The sequence below is a fragment of the Tenrec ecaudatus genome, chromosome 13 (genome assembly GCF_050624435.1).
Source record: "Tenrec ecaudatus isolate mTenEca1 chromosome 13, mTenEca1.hap1, whole genome shotgun sequence".
In the NCBI taxonomy this organism is placed as follows: Eukaryota; Metazoa; Chordata; class Mammalia; order Afrosoricida; family Tenrecidae; genus Tenrec; species Tenrec ecaudatus.
Genome location: NC_134542.1, coordinates 28,455,617 through 28,470,696, shown reverse-complemented (window position 1 = coordinate 28,470,696; position 15,080 = coordinate 28,455,617). Strand labels below are relative to the sequence as shown.

Here is a 15,080-nt window from a genome sequence, read left to right as displayed (position 1 = left end):
TTCATGTTACTGCGAATGCAATTGCCCCGGACAATGGCACCTCTGGCAACTCTTCCATCTATAAAAGATTGAACTTTCTTTATGGGTTGGTTCGTGGCTCACCACTAACATAGTATTTCTTAACTACAGCTACAGTCATCGCTCTTCTCTGACCTCTGTTTTGTGCTCGTCACTGCCACCTTGTAGTTTATCACGTCACAAAGTGTTCTGAATTATTCTGTCAGCCCATGGGTATGTCTTGACCCAAATATTGTTTTGTATCTTTGGGAGCAGCATACCTAGTAGAATTTCTACAGTGAGGTAACTGTACGTGTAGACTTGCTATGTGGTTCGTGTAACTGAAATCCTAAAGGATGATTGTGTTTCTTTATGACGAAGTAATTAACATTTCCATGGGATACCCACATGTGGCTAGTGGCTATCATATGGATGCCTACAGTTCTACAGCATATACCTCAGTGCTCGGCACACATAGTAAGTCATTAATAATATTTGATAGGTTCCACTCACGATCTGACAGGGAAATGTGTTGCTCTGAAGGAGAATGTATACAATAGTGGGGAAGACAGAAATTCCAAGTGGGAATAAAAAAAAGAAGAAATGTAATTTATTGGGAGAAAGAACACACTGATTTGACAGACAGACAGAAATCCAGGGGCAATTTAAAAGTGAATTGACTAGGAAGAGCTGTAGATACAGAAATCCAAACTAGAATAATCAGATCAAAAAGCCAGAGGAGGACATTCTATACCTCAGCTCAAGAATCATTTTTCTCCACACTCAGAATATGAATTAATTAAAGGATACTGAAGATTGGATTGTGCAAAATGCAATAGGGTTAATTCAATTGCAGTCTATTAGGATTTCAGTGAAAATGTTTTATCCAGTATAAGTTAGATCTTTGATAATCTACTTTTGTACTTTAATTGTATTGTATTGACTATCCAACTCTTACAATTGAATTTTGTTGTACTGACAATTGCTTGAAATAGCTGACCCATGGGCATTTGTGTATGTATTTAAATCCTACTTACAATCTGATTTTGATAAATATTTTAAAAGCACCTAGAGGTTTATAGACTTGTTAATTCTGTCTGTGGCACGGACATTGTGGTAGACTTTGGGAATTACCTGGTCAATGAGCCACATGTGTTCTATGACCTCATGGAACATAAACTCAGCAAGGAAAATATCTTATTAGTGAATGAAAGCTAAGCAACACTTATCAAGTGCTGATGACATGCTCAACTCTTTGGTTCTGATTTGACCATGGAGCCAAGCCAAAGAGGAAGTGAGACGATGGGAAGATTAGTGTGATGAGAGCAGACCTTGTAGGGCTAGCTGTCGGTTGGTTGGGTGGCAAAGGAATAGAAGAGACATTGCAGATGAGAAAAAAAAACTCATAGACCCTCTCACTATGGAATGAGCTTGGAGAAACTGAGGTCACAAATATAACTTGAGTGGAAAATAATCATTAAACCACAAAACCATCTTGTCAACGTCAACAGATAAATGGTCTTTGGAAATAGAGACATTTCGTGGCGGGAAGACCAAGCCTGATGCAATATTTATATTCCTAAATGGAGATGATTCTCAAGTCCGTAGATCTAAAGGTCTAGAGCACAGGCCAGTCACCAGATATGGAGCCATAGATTGGAGAATCAGCACATAATTATGAGCCTTGAGCTCCTGAGAATGACTGAATTAAGAATGGTAGAAAAGATAGGCAGAACAAAGCAGGTAACAGATGTAGAACCTTGGGAAAACAAACAAACAAACAGGAAAACAAAGAAACAAACAGGCAAAAAGTAAGCAATTGTAAGGGCTAATAGGGAAAGAAGAAGTTTCTTGGCTGTCAGAGGAAGCCATCACTTGGGAAACAGAATGTGAAAAGAGTTATATGCCAGCACGTTATGAAGTCATACTCCTCATATGCTGAGGATGTAGGTTTCTAGACTTACGAAGAAGGAGTGTCTGCTTATTTTTGAAGGAGTGAACTCATTAGAACTGTCATTGATGAGGCAATAAGAAGGGCAAAGAGCCATTGAGTGTGGAAGAAGCAGGCAACAGGTGAGAGGACCCCAGCATTACGAAGGGCAGAGGGACTTCATAAAGAAGAAAGGGTGTAGTGGAGTTCCTATTTCTAGAAATGAACTTTTCTCGTTGTTAGAGTGGAAGTTTACGGTCCAAGTTGGTTTTCCATTCCACAGTTCATACACATTTTGTTTTGTCACATTGATTGTCGCCCCACAAGGGCTTGTGTATTCCAAGAGGTAAGAAACCCAAGCAAGTTTGAAGTTTGGAAGGATCCCCGGTGGTGTTGAAATGGAAGTTTCTTCCTTATTTTATGTGTCTGATCTAACCGTGAATATTTTTTCCACCATTTATTCCAGCGAGTCCATTACGGAAGAAACACTGAGAAAGGCAAAGGAGATTGGGTTCTCAGACAAGCAGATTTCAAAATGCATCGGGCTGACAGAAGCCCAAACCAGGGAGCTGAGGTTGAAGAAAAATATCCATCCTTGGGTTAAACAGGTAAAGATGTTCCTCTTTCTGTTCAGGGCTCCTCTGCTGACATGTAGCTGCCATCAACTCAAAAAGCCAAGAGTGGTGGAGTTCGAGAGAACCTCTACTAGTCCAGTGGTCACTATGATGTCATCTGTGGTGTTCAGCCCAGGACAGATTTCTCTTACAAGGGCGGGAAGGCAGGGGACGTGGAGAGCAGAATGAATCCCTGCTTTACTGGACCTAAGTGAGAGTGAAAAATCAGAATGACCTCTGCTCTGCTTTCTGACGTGTATCCAAATATATCTGTAGTAAGAGAAACCCTCAGTGTAATAGAGGGATGTGAAATACCCTAGTGTGTTGGCTGACCCTCTTGAAAAGAATAGTTATCTCCTTTGGCACTAACTTTTTACAGGGTGAAACTTTATTTTAAGTGCTCCATCATTATGGTTCATTTCATATTCATTGTGATAGGGCTGGGCATAATGAGCTCATTTAGTATTCATGACAATCACACATGTTCTTGCATAGGTGTGCATTTATAATCTCTCTCTCCCTCTCTTTTTTTCTCTGGCCTTTAGTGTAAGCGATGCCTCGACTGAAAGTGCCACCAGCTGGTTTTTGTCCTTTAAAATCATTGACTTTCCCGTGTGCTCAGGGCGCACATGCATACTTTTAGGTCCTCGGCTTGGCACTGAATAGTTTCTACTCAGCAGTTACGATCTGTCTTCCTTCTCACCTGACTCGAACTAGCTTGCCCTCTTGGCCTCACATCCTGCTCACTAAGCTGAGCTCCTGGCTCTGGAGAGCTGAATTGATTTACTTTTCCCAAATATGTTCGATCAGTCCGTGCCCCCCAGCCCCTCACCCATGCTGTGTGGTTTTTGTGTCATCTAATTGCCCAGTGCCATTGTTAACTTAAATCCTACACATTCCTTGACAAACCGAAGAAACTTATCTGCAGGCTATTTTATACCAATTTTAAATGAAGTTGATTTATGCAGACAGCTGGCTGGTTGCACCTTCCAAGTAACCAGTTGGCTACAAGACCACCTGTGGTGCTCATGAAGCTACCGCTGCAGCAATCCAGGGCTTCCTTGGTGTGTGTGTGGTGATTTATTGCTCAAGTGGTAACTGGAGAGTATCATTGATTTCCCTACCCATTGTCAAATTAGAAAGTAGGTGGATTGTACGTGTTTTTCCTCGTCTGTATATAGGACAGGAATAGGCATTAAAGGGGTATGGATGTAGCATAAAAGGTTCTCCATCAGTCTTGTACAAAGTTATGGAAGAGAAGGAGAGAAAAATCCCCATCTATTTGCTATTTGTTTGTTTCTTGCAGATTGATACGCTGGCTGCTGAATACCCATCAGTTACAAACTATCTCTATGTCACCTACAATGGTCAGGTAGGAATTGTCAAACTGCCATGTGCAGAAAGCTCTAGATTTGTATATGTTCATCTGTAGATATATATACATACGTAGATATATGCTTCAAAAAGTTTGTGGGAACATTGAATGAAAAAATTGTGGAATATATTCATGAACTTTTGGAAAACCCTGTGAGAGAGAGAGAGAGAGAGAGAGAGAGAGAGAGAGAGAGAGAGAGAGAGAGAGAGAGAGAGAATGCGTGTGTGCGTGTGTTTGGGGTACTAAAAATGGCCTTATGTGAGCCAGATGTGATGATGTGTTTCTGTACCCATGTCTTTAAAAATGGCCCTAAGAAGACAAAATCAGACACGTTAAAAAAGATGATAAGGAAAATGGTTACTTGAATAGATAATGTTCGCATGACCATTACATTAAAATTTTATCATTTTTTCCAAGTAAGCAGACCTTGTATAACATATTATATATACTTAGGGCTTCCCAGAATCTAAAAGAAGATGCCTTTCATTAGGAGAAAAAAATAGAGAGACACCTTTAAAGATAGAACAGATAGAAGGCGAATAACACATAATGATTTTTACATCTTCTGTGTTTCCCCCTTAGGAGCATGATATCAAGTTTGATGACCACGGAATGATGGTGCTCGGCTGTGGCCCATACCACATTGGTAAAATATATCCTACAATACTTTTCACACAGGCTAGTTCAGTTAGCCCAAGAACTATGCAAAGCAAGTGTTATGATTGTTAATATTTTGAAATTTAGGAACTGGAATGAAAGCTAAGTTGCATGTGATGGAAGTGGGATTGAAACGCAGCTTTCAGCTACCAGTCCTATCTCTTAATTTCTTCATTTGTGCCTTTATCCCCTCTATCCTCATGAACTGAAGGGAGCCTCTCAGTTCCTGAGGCTGGAGGATAAATTGAACTGCATCATCTTCTCCTCTAACATATTTTTTGCTAGGATCTCCATTTTCACATGAACTTTATCCATCAGCCAGAACTCTTTATTTATAGACGCAATCTCTGACCTAGCACCATGACTCCTGCTTTCATTAAATGCATAGAGCTCATCTCATTAATACATAGACAATTATATAGTCTAATTAAAACATACTCATCAGAAACTATATTAACATTTCAAGATTTGATATTTAATAATGAAGTAAGATTTACAGCAGTCATAAGATAAGAGGGTAAGTAAAAATACTGCTACAGAATCATTAAGACTTTTATTAAACAAAAATATCAAAAGTGAAGCTTTTGATTCCCTTGATATGACATATTTCCATGACATAGTTTCCATCCAGGTCTCCCATTTCTGAAGGCAATGTTCCCACTTCTGGAACCTTTCCCTGAAGGATTCTGGACTCTCTGATTTACAGGAAGTCAAAATGGCAGTTTGGGTATTAGAGAGATATCGATTATGTTATTTTAAAATTATCTATGAATTTGGGGAACAAAAAGAACTCAAAGAAGCAGGATTAAGGCCATAGGGCAAATTGGGGGTGATTGTCCCACAAAATTCTCATAGGACAGCCTTTGCTACCCTTGCAGAAAGCACAGATACATCATTGTTATGGGGGAATTCCTTGGCACACTTTCTTGGTCTTGCCTCAACAATGAAGTTTGGAATATTTTATAAACTTCATGATAAGCCCCTGATCATCTTATGTTCTTTGAGAAAAATCTATCAAGATTATTCCTTTGGATTTTCCTCTCCCAAACAGTCACCATAATATTCTGCACCAACCTCTCTAGCTTGAACTTAATTGGACCAGCAGATCCCTTTAGGAATCATTGCTTCAGTGGGATTGATTTCAAGGCACCTTAATGGTATTATTGAGAGAACATGTCTTCGGCTAGCCATTCACTGATATGAGACATATTGAGATGAGACATGTCTAATTTACAATAGTCCAGCTCACATATGAACTGCAACTGTGGTAGCAATATTTTCTGATGTACCCTCATATATATTTAAGTGTTGACAATGATATTAGCCAATGAGCATATTTAATATTTAGTGCCTGCAAGTAGTTCTAATACGAGAATGCTAACATAGATTATATAAATGTATGTAGTTTTTGGTGTTTTGAAAGAGATTTTATTTTAATTTTTACAACTCAGTAAGTTCTTCTGAGCATGCTAGTTTATCAATCTTTGCCCAACTCTTGAAGTGAGCCAAAAGTGTTTATACTTTTAGCACCTTGGTTGTCTCTTGACTCAATGCCCTGAACACTGCCACCAGCATCTACCCTTCTCTCTGGATCATTTTTCCGTTGTCTTCAAATTTTACTTAATTTATGAGCAAGTCTACATCATCTAAGGATCCAAAATGGGCTAGCTGAGTTGATAATAAAGCGTATGGATACCTGATAACATCCTATAACCCTTGGACAACATACCTAAGCATGAACTGCTAGGAGACAATGTCTTGATGTCACAGATTAATATACGGCCCAGGATTTTCTGAGATGATGGCATCCCCCAGGCATTTAAGTTGCTCTTATACTTCAACTTACTCCATCGAAGGCCACTCTGGATGCATTGGTGGCCTAGCCAAGTTTAAATAGAGATGCTTGGAAAAGTTAGGACTCTCCAGTCAATCAGGGTTCGTAAGAGCTGCCAGGCCCCTGAAGGATCATGCAGCGTAGCACACAGAAGTGGGAGGTACTAAAGCAAGAACTCCATGATTGTGATCGCTGGCTTGAGCTATGTCTGTGTACAGAATCAATACGCTCCCTCGGAGTTTCTTGTCAGGAATTGAGAGTTGTCTTGTATCCTGGAAATGATATCCCATTGACTATGGAGTTCACCAGGTTTCAACCACGGAGATAACCTATCGCAGAGCATAGCCTCTGAAACACACCAACACGCCATCATTGTTTAATCACTCTGCCATTCCCACTCAAAATGTGGTGTGTGCATCCTGGGTTTGGATGTTAGATTTTGAAGTTTTGAAAATTGAATAGGAGGGGCACAGACGCCCTCAGCCGAGGCTGGCAGGCAATGCGTTTCTCTGTTTTGTCACTTCATGCCTCTCTTACCCTCTCCCGATCTCACGCTCTCTGCAGGCAGCAGTGTGGAATTTGATTGGTGTGCTGTCTCCAGCATCCGCACGCTGCGACAGCTTGGCAGGAAGACCGTGGTGGTGAATTGCAACCCTGAAACTGTGAGCACGGACTTTGATGAATGCGACAAACTGTACTTTGAAGAGTTGTCTTTGGAGAGAATCCTAGACATCTACCATCAGGAGGTAAGGGGGCGGGGAGAAGAACAAGAGAAAAATACACACACTGAGCATACACTATCTGTATGTATTCATGTATGTAGCTTTATATTTCTGTTTTATCCTGGATTTTATTTTGTTGTTTTTATTCCACCTTTATGTTTCAATTCCCTTTTGGGGCGGGGGGGGGGGGGGGGAAGGACAGACAGTGTCTTTTGTTGTTTCTTTTTGTAGCAAAATAAAAAAAAAAGAATCCCAGCCTTATATTTTGGGGGCCCTGGCACAGAGTAATTCATTTTTATATGCAGCTGACTTCCCCCCCCCCCCCAGGAATCCCGACTTTACTGACAACTCTACTTGGCCACACCTGCCACTCATTAAGTAACTAGTGCAAAATGGCTCCTCATACGTTTCTTACTGAATGATTTAATTGGTTATTTAGAGATATAATAAGCAGCCTCCTTCAAGTTAACACGATATTGTTATTTAATGATGAATGGTTTCTGGAGGAGACAGGTCAATTGTTCAAAAACAGGTGGTCATTTGTCTTCAGTTTAAGATCACTGAGTACATTCCAAACCATGTCGGTTTCTTTACAGCCTTCGCTGAAAGTGTCTCCTCTGCCCTGACCTTGAGGTTGTGAAGCGCTAATTCACTGTGGTTTCATATCATCGGAGGTTACCCTAAGTCTGAAGAAGCATTTAGATCAGCGGTTCTCAACCTTCCAAATGCCGTGACCCTTTAATACAGTTCCTCATGTTGTGATGACCTTCCAACCAAAAAAATATTTTCGTTGCTACTTTATAACTGTCATGAATCAGGCGACCCCTGTGAAAGGATCGTTTGACCCCCAGAGGAGTCGCGACCCACAGGTTGAGAAATGCTGATTTAGATGACCTTATAATGAAATATTTAATTACTTTCTTCTTTTACTTTTTAAATTTCCTCTTGCCTCACTATCATGCTTACCATTGCTCACCTTTCAGTAATTTCTCTCAGATACATTTCAATGGATCACACATGACCAGGAGTTCTACAAGCTCCTGACCATCAATTTTAGAAACCCCCTCCAGTCCCCTGTCCCTGTCATTCTTGGCTCACCACTCACCTCCCCCGCCTCCTCCATCTCCCCAAGCAACCTTGGTCCAGTTGCTTTCTCTTTGGGATTATTTATCCTGCCTATCTTTTATAGATAGACACCAAAAGAAAGAAAGGGTGGGGTGGGGGAAAGACCATACAAAGTTGCAAGTGTGTTACCCTGGCCCTGAGTAGAGGAGAATCTCTCTGTCAGACAGCAAGCAGGCCCTGATATCATCCATCAGTCCAATCCCCTTTTCTTTCAGACTTCAATTATAGATGTGTGATTTTTCTAAATATTTAAATGCATAATATGGGAATTATATATGTAAATAGATAAAGATAGGTGTATTTATGTATCTCATATATATATATGTAAATACAACAAGGAAGTAGATGAACTTCGGGTCGTTACTTAAATCTTACCTCAGTACAAGAACTGTTTGTTCTAAGAATGTGGCAATGTATCATACTTTAATGATAGGATCACTAAAGATAAAATCTCATTTCAATACGATATGAAAATAATGACTTATCAAGGGTTTGTGAGGGAGGGTGGGGGAAGAAAGGAGGAGCTGGTATCAGGGGCTCAAGTGGGAAGAGACTGCTTTGAAATGATGATGGCAGCACATGTGCAAATGTGCTTGAAACACTGGATGAATATATGCATTATGATAAGAGATGTGAGAGCCCCCAATAAAAGTATTTAAAAAAAGAAGAAGGAAATCACAAGTCTCTCTCTATATATGATAAAATAGGGGCATAAGCAAATATGGTGAAGAAAACTGATGGCTTCTGGATTTTAAAAGATAGAGTCTGGGCTCTTAAAGGCTTGAAGTTAAACAAGCAGTCATCTAGCAGGGAAGCAACAAAGCCCACATGGAAGAAGTACACCAGCCTGTGTGATCATGAGGTGTCAATGATAATTGGTATTAGAAGTTCAGAAGCAAGCAAACAAAATGTCGTGGAGGAGTGTAGACAAAATGGAGATGCAACACCCACCTGTAAAATAACTGGGAAGTCCCTCACATGAGAGCCACACAGAAGGCATGACATATCCAGGGTGCGGTGAAGCACCGATGAAACACGTAACTATCCTCTAGTTCTTCCATATTTCCTCCCCTTACTATCATGGTCTTTGTTTTACTCATTTATCTTGTGAGACCTGCATATGTTCACTTGTACAATTAAGTTCCTTGGATGCATAAAAGTCAAGATGGATAACCCTTCAGAAATAATCATAAGAGCAATGATTCCATGAGGGCATGGGGAGGGGTGAAAGGGAAGGGGTTACTAAAAGCAATGATGGCTGTATATTCCCACTTGAGGGGAATGAGTAACAGAGTTGTTGTGAATTGATACATTGGAAGATGTAAGAGTTTAAATGCTGACTCTCTATATACTAGATAAGTGATATGGGGAAGTCATTTGAATTTTCACTGAGAAACAAAGTTTCTTCAGTTATAAATTGGACATAGCAATGACTACCTCTTAAGAATACTATAAAAGCCATATTAGATAATTCAGGATACTTACCGTATATACCCAAGTATAAGCCGACCCGAATTTCAGCTGAGGCACCTAATTTTACCACAAAACTGCATTTAAAAAATGTGCTGAAAAACTCAGCTGATGCACAAGTATATACAGTAGTTAAGTCCTCAATAATTAGTAACAGCTATTATTATTGCTTAGAAAGTTCTTAGCCTTAAAAATAGGAATTAGTTTCATAAAGCTAAATTGAAAAAATTAATCTATTTATTCAATTCTCCTTTGAATTCCTATTTAGTGTAATTGACTTCAACATTTATTCATAAATTGCTACTTGTCCCTTAATAAAAAAATACAATTTCAACTGTTTTACCCAAGAGAATTTTGCATGTATTTAATTGTTGAATTTTATCTTATATCTCTAAAACTATAAAATCATTGATAGTACAATAATAAGCAAATAAGATTATTATAGTAAGAGAATAATTATTTTTCTTTTTAAAATGTATTATAGGGTGGAGTGGCTCAAGAAGAATTTAAAAAATCATTTTATTGGGGGCTCATACAACTCATCACAATCGACACATCCATCCATGTGTCAAGCACATTTGTACATTTGTTGCCTTCATCATTCTCAAGACATTTGTTTCCACTTGAGCCCTTGGTATCAGCTCCTCATTTTCCCCTCCCTCCTCGCTTGCCCCTCCTACATGAACCCTTGATAATTTATAAATTATTATTATTTTGTCATATCTTACACTGCCCAATGTCTCCCTTCTTTACACTCTTTTCTGTTTTCCGTCCCCCAGGGAGGAGGTTATATGTATACCCTTTCTACCCCACCTTCCCTCCACCCTCCTGGTATCTCTATCTCACCACTGGTCCTGAGAGGTTCATCTGTCCTGGATTCCCTGTGTTTCCTATCTGTACCAGTGTACATCCTCTGGTCTAGTTGGATTTGTAAGGTAGAATTGGGATCATGATAGTGGTGGGCGGAGAGGAAGCATTTAGGAACTAGAGGAAAGTTGTAGTTTCATCATTGCTACATTTCACCCTGACTATCTTGTCTCCTCCCTGTGACCCTTCTGTAAGGAAATGTCCAGTTGCCTACAGATTGGCTTTGGGTTCCCAATCTGTATTCCCACTCCTTCACAAAATATGCTTTTAAAGGATTAATTATTTTTAAAGATTTTGCAGAAAATGTATTTTGAACACTTGTTAAAATGCTGATTAAAGATTGTGATGAGTTGTAAGAGCCCCCAATAAAATGATTTATAAAAAAGTAGCACAGCATACCTTGTTACATTGCCAGAAATACATTCTTATTAAAATTCTTAAAATATTAAAAAACTGCTGATTAAAAATAGCAAAAGTATACTTATAGAAAGGAAGAACTATGACTTATTTTAGATCCTGTTTGCCATACATTGCCTTTGGAGAACTGAGTCAGGGGTGATTTGGCGACAACATTCGTAGGTTTGATTCATCTGAAGGTGAAGTGCAGCAGGGGCAGAAGACAGGGGAATCGAGTGTGGGAAGGAGAAATCGGCCCACATTGAGGAGGGTTCTACAGATTCCAACAATTAAATTATTATCGTGAAAATTGCACGATAAAAATATTCATTGCATCTATGGCCTTTTTGTAATGACCATCTCTGCAAGTGTCATATGTGGTATCTGTGTGTGGTTTTAAGCCTTGCATATGTTTTACACATGTCTGGAAAGTCAGAATGGTGTCATCTATGTGGCGTCATTCAAAGCTATCCATTGATGAGAGAGAATAGGCTATCACTGCCACGTTACCTGTGATCAAAAGAAGGGAGACTGAGGCAGTATTTGCACAGTGACCCAGCGCGGAGAATTTGCGCTAAAGGCTGATGTTGTGGATGTCTTCGTAGGCATGTGGTGGTTGCATCATATCTGTTGGGGGACAGATTCCAAACAACCTGGCCGTCCCTCTGTACAAGAATGGAGTCAAGATCATGGGCACGAGCCCTCTGCAGATTGACAGGGCTGAAGACCGCTCCATGTTCTCTGCGGTCTTGGATGAGTTGAAGGTGGCTCAGGCCCCATGGAAAGCTGTCAATACTTTGGTAAGGAGAGCAACACGTCTGTTTTTAATATTCTCTTTTGAAGAGTTGTGACCTGAATGTTAACTAGTGGAGATGTTAACTACAGGGCACTGGAATGCCTTATACTTAGTGAATTCACTGTAAAGTTGCTATATTTTCATGATTGTAGTTAAACGCTGGTTATAAATTGATAGGAGTATCCTCATTAAGATTCAGACAAGGAAAAGAAGTTCAAACTATTTTTGAACTAGGTTTGATATTTAGAATTAGAAACGAGGCATTTTATGTATTTCGATGTCCAATTTACATTTTAATGGTGTCTTTGGAGAGAGAGAATAAAAAGAGTTGGGTTGCCACTTGATCTGAAGATTCGGTTCTGCGTTCTGATGGCATGTTTTCAGCTAGTCACACATTGTGTTGTTGTTTCTCTCCATTAGAACGAGGCACTGGAATTTGCGAACTCCGTGGGCTACCCCTGCTTGTTGAGGCCTTCATATGTTTTGAGGTAACATTTTGTTTTCCAAAACACTGATTTAAAAATCTGATGACAGGGAACCGTGTTTGGTATGCTAATAACAGTAGGCTGTGCTATGTAATGATTTGTAAATTCATCGGACAGTCCCCAGCTAGTCACAGTCAGATTGAGGCTATTCTTTCAAGGTAAGACTTTCCCAGCAGGAGATGACACTATGAAGGTACTGCAGTCCCACCTCTGGAAACCCGCCTCAGGGCATCTCTTTGCCAAACAGGCAAGATAGTTGTACGTTAGAGAACAGGGCAATGTGTAACATAACTTGAGCTCTCTCTCCCTGGTGTCTGTTTTCTGATACTCAGAAATCAGCACCTTGTAAGAATGCTTCTGGTTTGAAATTCTGAGTCTATGGGTCCTATTTGAAAATAGACACATTCAAATGGGGAGGGATGTGGGCAAACCAAAATGACCAAGTTCACTGCCATAGAGTCCATTCTGAATCATAGCGCACCCTGTAGAAAAGGGTAGAACTGCCCCTGTGGGGTTCTGAGACTATTGCTCTTTGAAGGGAATAGAAAGCCTCCTCCTCCTCCTTCAGAGCGACTCGGTGTTTCAAACTGCTGCCCTTACAGTTAGCAGCCCTACGTGTACTGCCCACTGTGACACCAGGCTCCTTTTGAGATCATATTTGGACACAGACAAATTATAATGGCGAGGGACATGGTCAGTGAGGGTCTTTTATATTAAACTTTGAGACCAAGTTGTCTCATCAAAGGCGAAGTTGTGAATTATCACTTATCCTCCTTAGACACTGCTGCATGTAAAGAATGACTTCAATGACAATAGTGTAATGCAATTAGCTATGCACAATTTGTGAGTGTAAATGGAATCTGAGCTAGATAATGCAACATTTCAAAATGAATAGACAACTTTTTATTCATGGCATTTTATGTACACGACAGTCTAATACAGTACTTGGAGATATGCGTGCCTTGCATTACGTGTCCGCTGTACTGATTTAAACACGGCTCACAGTTAAGGAAGGACTGCAGAACTCAGGTCTGCTTTTTCCTCCCCTGAGCTATGGGCAGTACTGGCCTTCCTCTCGCGAACAGATGAAGCAATTGAAAACCCTTTATGCAGAAATTCATAATTAAGTAGAAAGGGTAAAGAAAACGCAACTTCTTATGAGGAAGTAAAAGTCAAGTCCTTCTTCCCCATTTCCTCCCAACTCATGGTAAAGCTGTGAATTCGGAGTACATTGATTTGAGATATCATTCTCTATCAGGTACTTAGAATGAAGGACACATTGAATACATTTCAGTGAGCAACTACACATTACAATTACAAATGTTCCTGAGGGGGAAAAAAACAAAACCTAAACATTATTTGGCAACCCAGTTGGCTTAGAAGACTGACCCAATTCGATGGTGGTTTAAGATCAATGCTAGGTAGTAAGGAATTCCAAGGAAATAACATTAGAGAAACAAGGTCCTGGACTGGAACCTGTCATGATTTAAGAATGACCTGAAACAGTTGGTTCCTGATTACCACTGTTGATCACTTGAAAGGGATCACATTAGAGGGTCCTGGATTGAATGGGAGAACAACGTGGAACAAAACTCAAAATCATAAAGAAGACCAAACTTCACATAGAGACCAATGATACCCTGGCACTATGGCTTAGTCATCCTTTGAGCCTGAACTGAACTCCTCCCCCAGGCTCAGCTTTCAGCCAAACAACACACAGGCCCAGAAGGTCAACAATAACACCAGGAAGGTGCAACTTCCTGAGAGCAATCAACCATCTGAAATTAAAAAAACAAAAAGTAGGGGGAGGGAGTGGCGGGCAGCATTTGCTCAGAGACAACCCTGTAACGGGGCAGGAAGGAACAGAAGGCCACCTGGGGGAAGTACACTGTCTTCAACTACCAGGATTCTCTAGGGGTGTTACCCAAACCTAATTCCCACCTTCTCCCCCGACTTCCAGAAGCCTGGTGGGTAAATAGAGTCAGGTCTCAATTTAGAAGAAGGCACTGCTTTCTTCAGCTGGACTGAACCTAGAGGTGACCTGCAGTCAGTCACGTCTCGTAGGTTTTTCTTCTGAAGCCATAGACGAAGCTGACCAGTGTGCTTTTGTCCCTTCTTTCTTCCCCTCCCGCAGTGGGTCTGCCATGAATGTGGTGTTCACTGAGGATGAGATGAAGAAATTCCTAGAGGAGGCCACTAGAGTCTCTCAGGTAGTGTCTGATGTCCTTGCTGAGACTTCTGCCTCTTCTGGTGATTGCTACTGGGTGCCGGCTTTCTTCTCCAGCGATGGAATAATTTGTTAGGACAGATTTCCTTTTCTTCATCTACCTACCTGTCTACACGGGGGACCGGAGAAAACTCAAAAGCATTCAGTTTTGTGGAGATCCTTAGGGCTATTGGAGGAAGGTCAACAATAACAAAAGAGTCCCATGCCTTCCAGTCCCTTTCTCTGCCCATGGAGTAGATGCTGCTCAAGCTATTCCCAGCCTTGGGGACTGTCTGACCAGGCTCATCATTAGCAAGTGAAAGCTTGCCTGATTGTTAAGTCTCACACCTGGGGACTTAGCAGGTTTAATATTAAGTCCCCTTGGCTCACTCAGCTATTGATTTTGGGGGGTACATTTCATCTGTGAGTTAATAAAAATGTTTATAGTTTTGTGGTGATGTCACCACCTTCCTCCACTGCCCCCCAGCTTTTATTTTTCTCCTCTGGCATTACCTTGGTGTGATCCATTTAAGACTTACCCAGTGGGGTTATTGATCTGCAGACCTTGTACTGTAGAAGATAAAAGAAATGCTTTTCTTTTAAAGG

At 40.5% G+C, this 15,080-nt stretch overlaps 1 protein-coding gene across 1 annotated transcript in view; it reads left to right on the top strand.

Annotated features, from left to right (window-relative positions):
* The window catches only part of CPS1 (carbamoyl-phosphate synthase 1), a 126,866-nt gene that overhangs the window by 87,719 nt on the left and 24,067 nt on the right, over positions 1-15,080 (top strand). Inside the window, exons 22-28 of the mRNA XM_075529303.1 lie at positions 2,394-2,535; positions 3,848-3,913; positions 4,499-4,562; positions 6,972-7,153; positions 11,593-11,787; positions 12,204-12,271; positions 14,403-14,478. Coding sequence (XP_075385418.1) covers positions 2,394-2,535; positions 3,848-3,913; positions 4,499-4,562; positions 6,972-7,153; positions 11,593-11,787; positions 12,204-12,271; positions 14,403-14,478 — 793 coding nt within the window. The remainder of the gene's footprint in view (positions 1-2,393; positions 2,536-3,847; positions 3,914-4,498; positions 4,563-6,971; positions 7,154-11,592; positions 11,788-12,203; positions 12,272-14,402; positions 14,479-15,080) is intronic.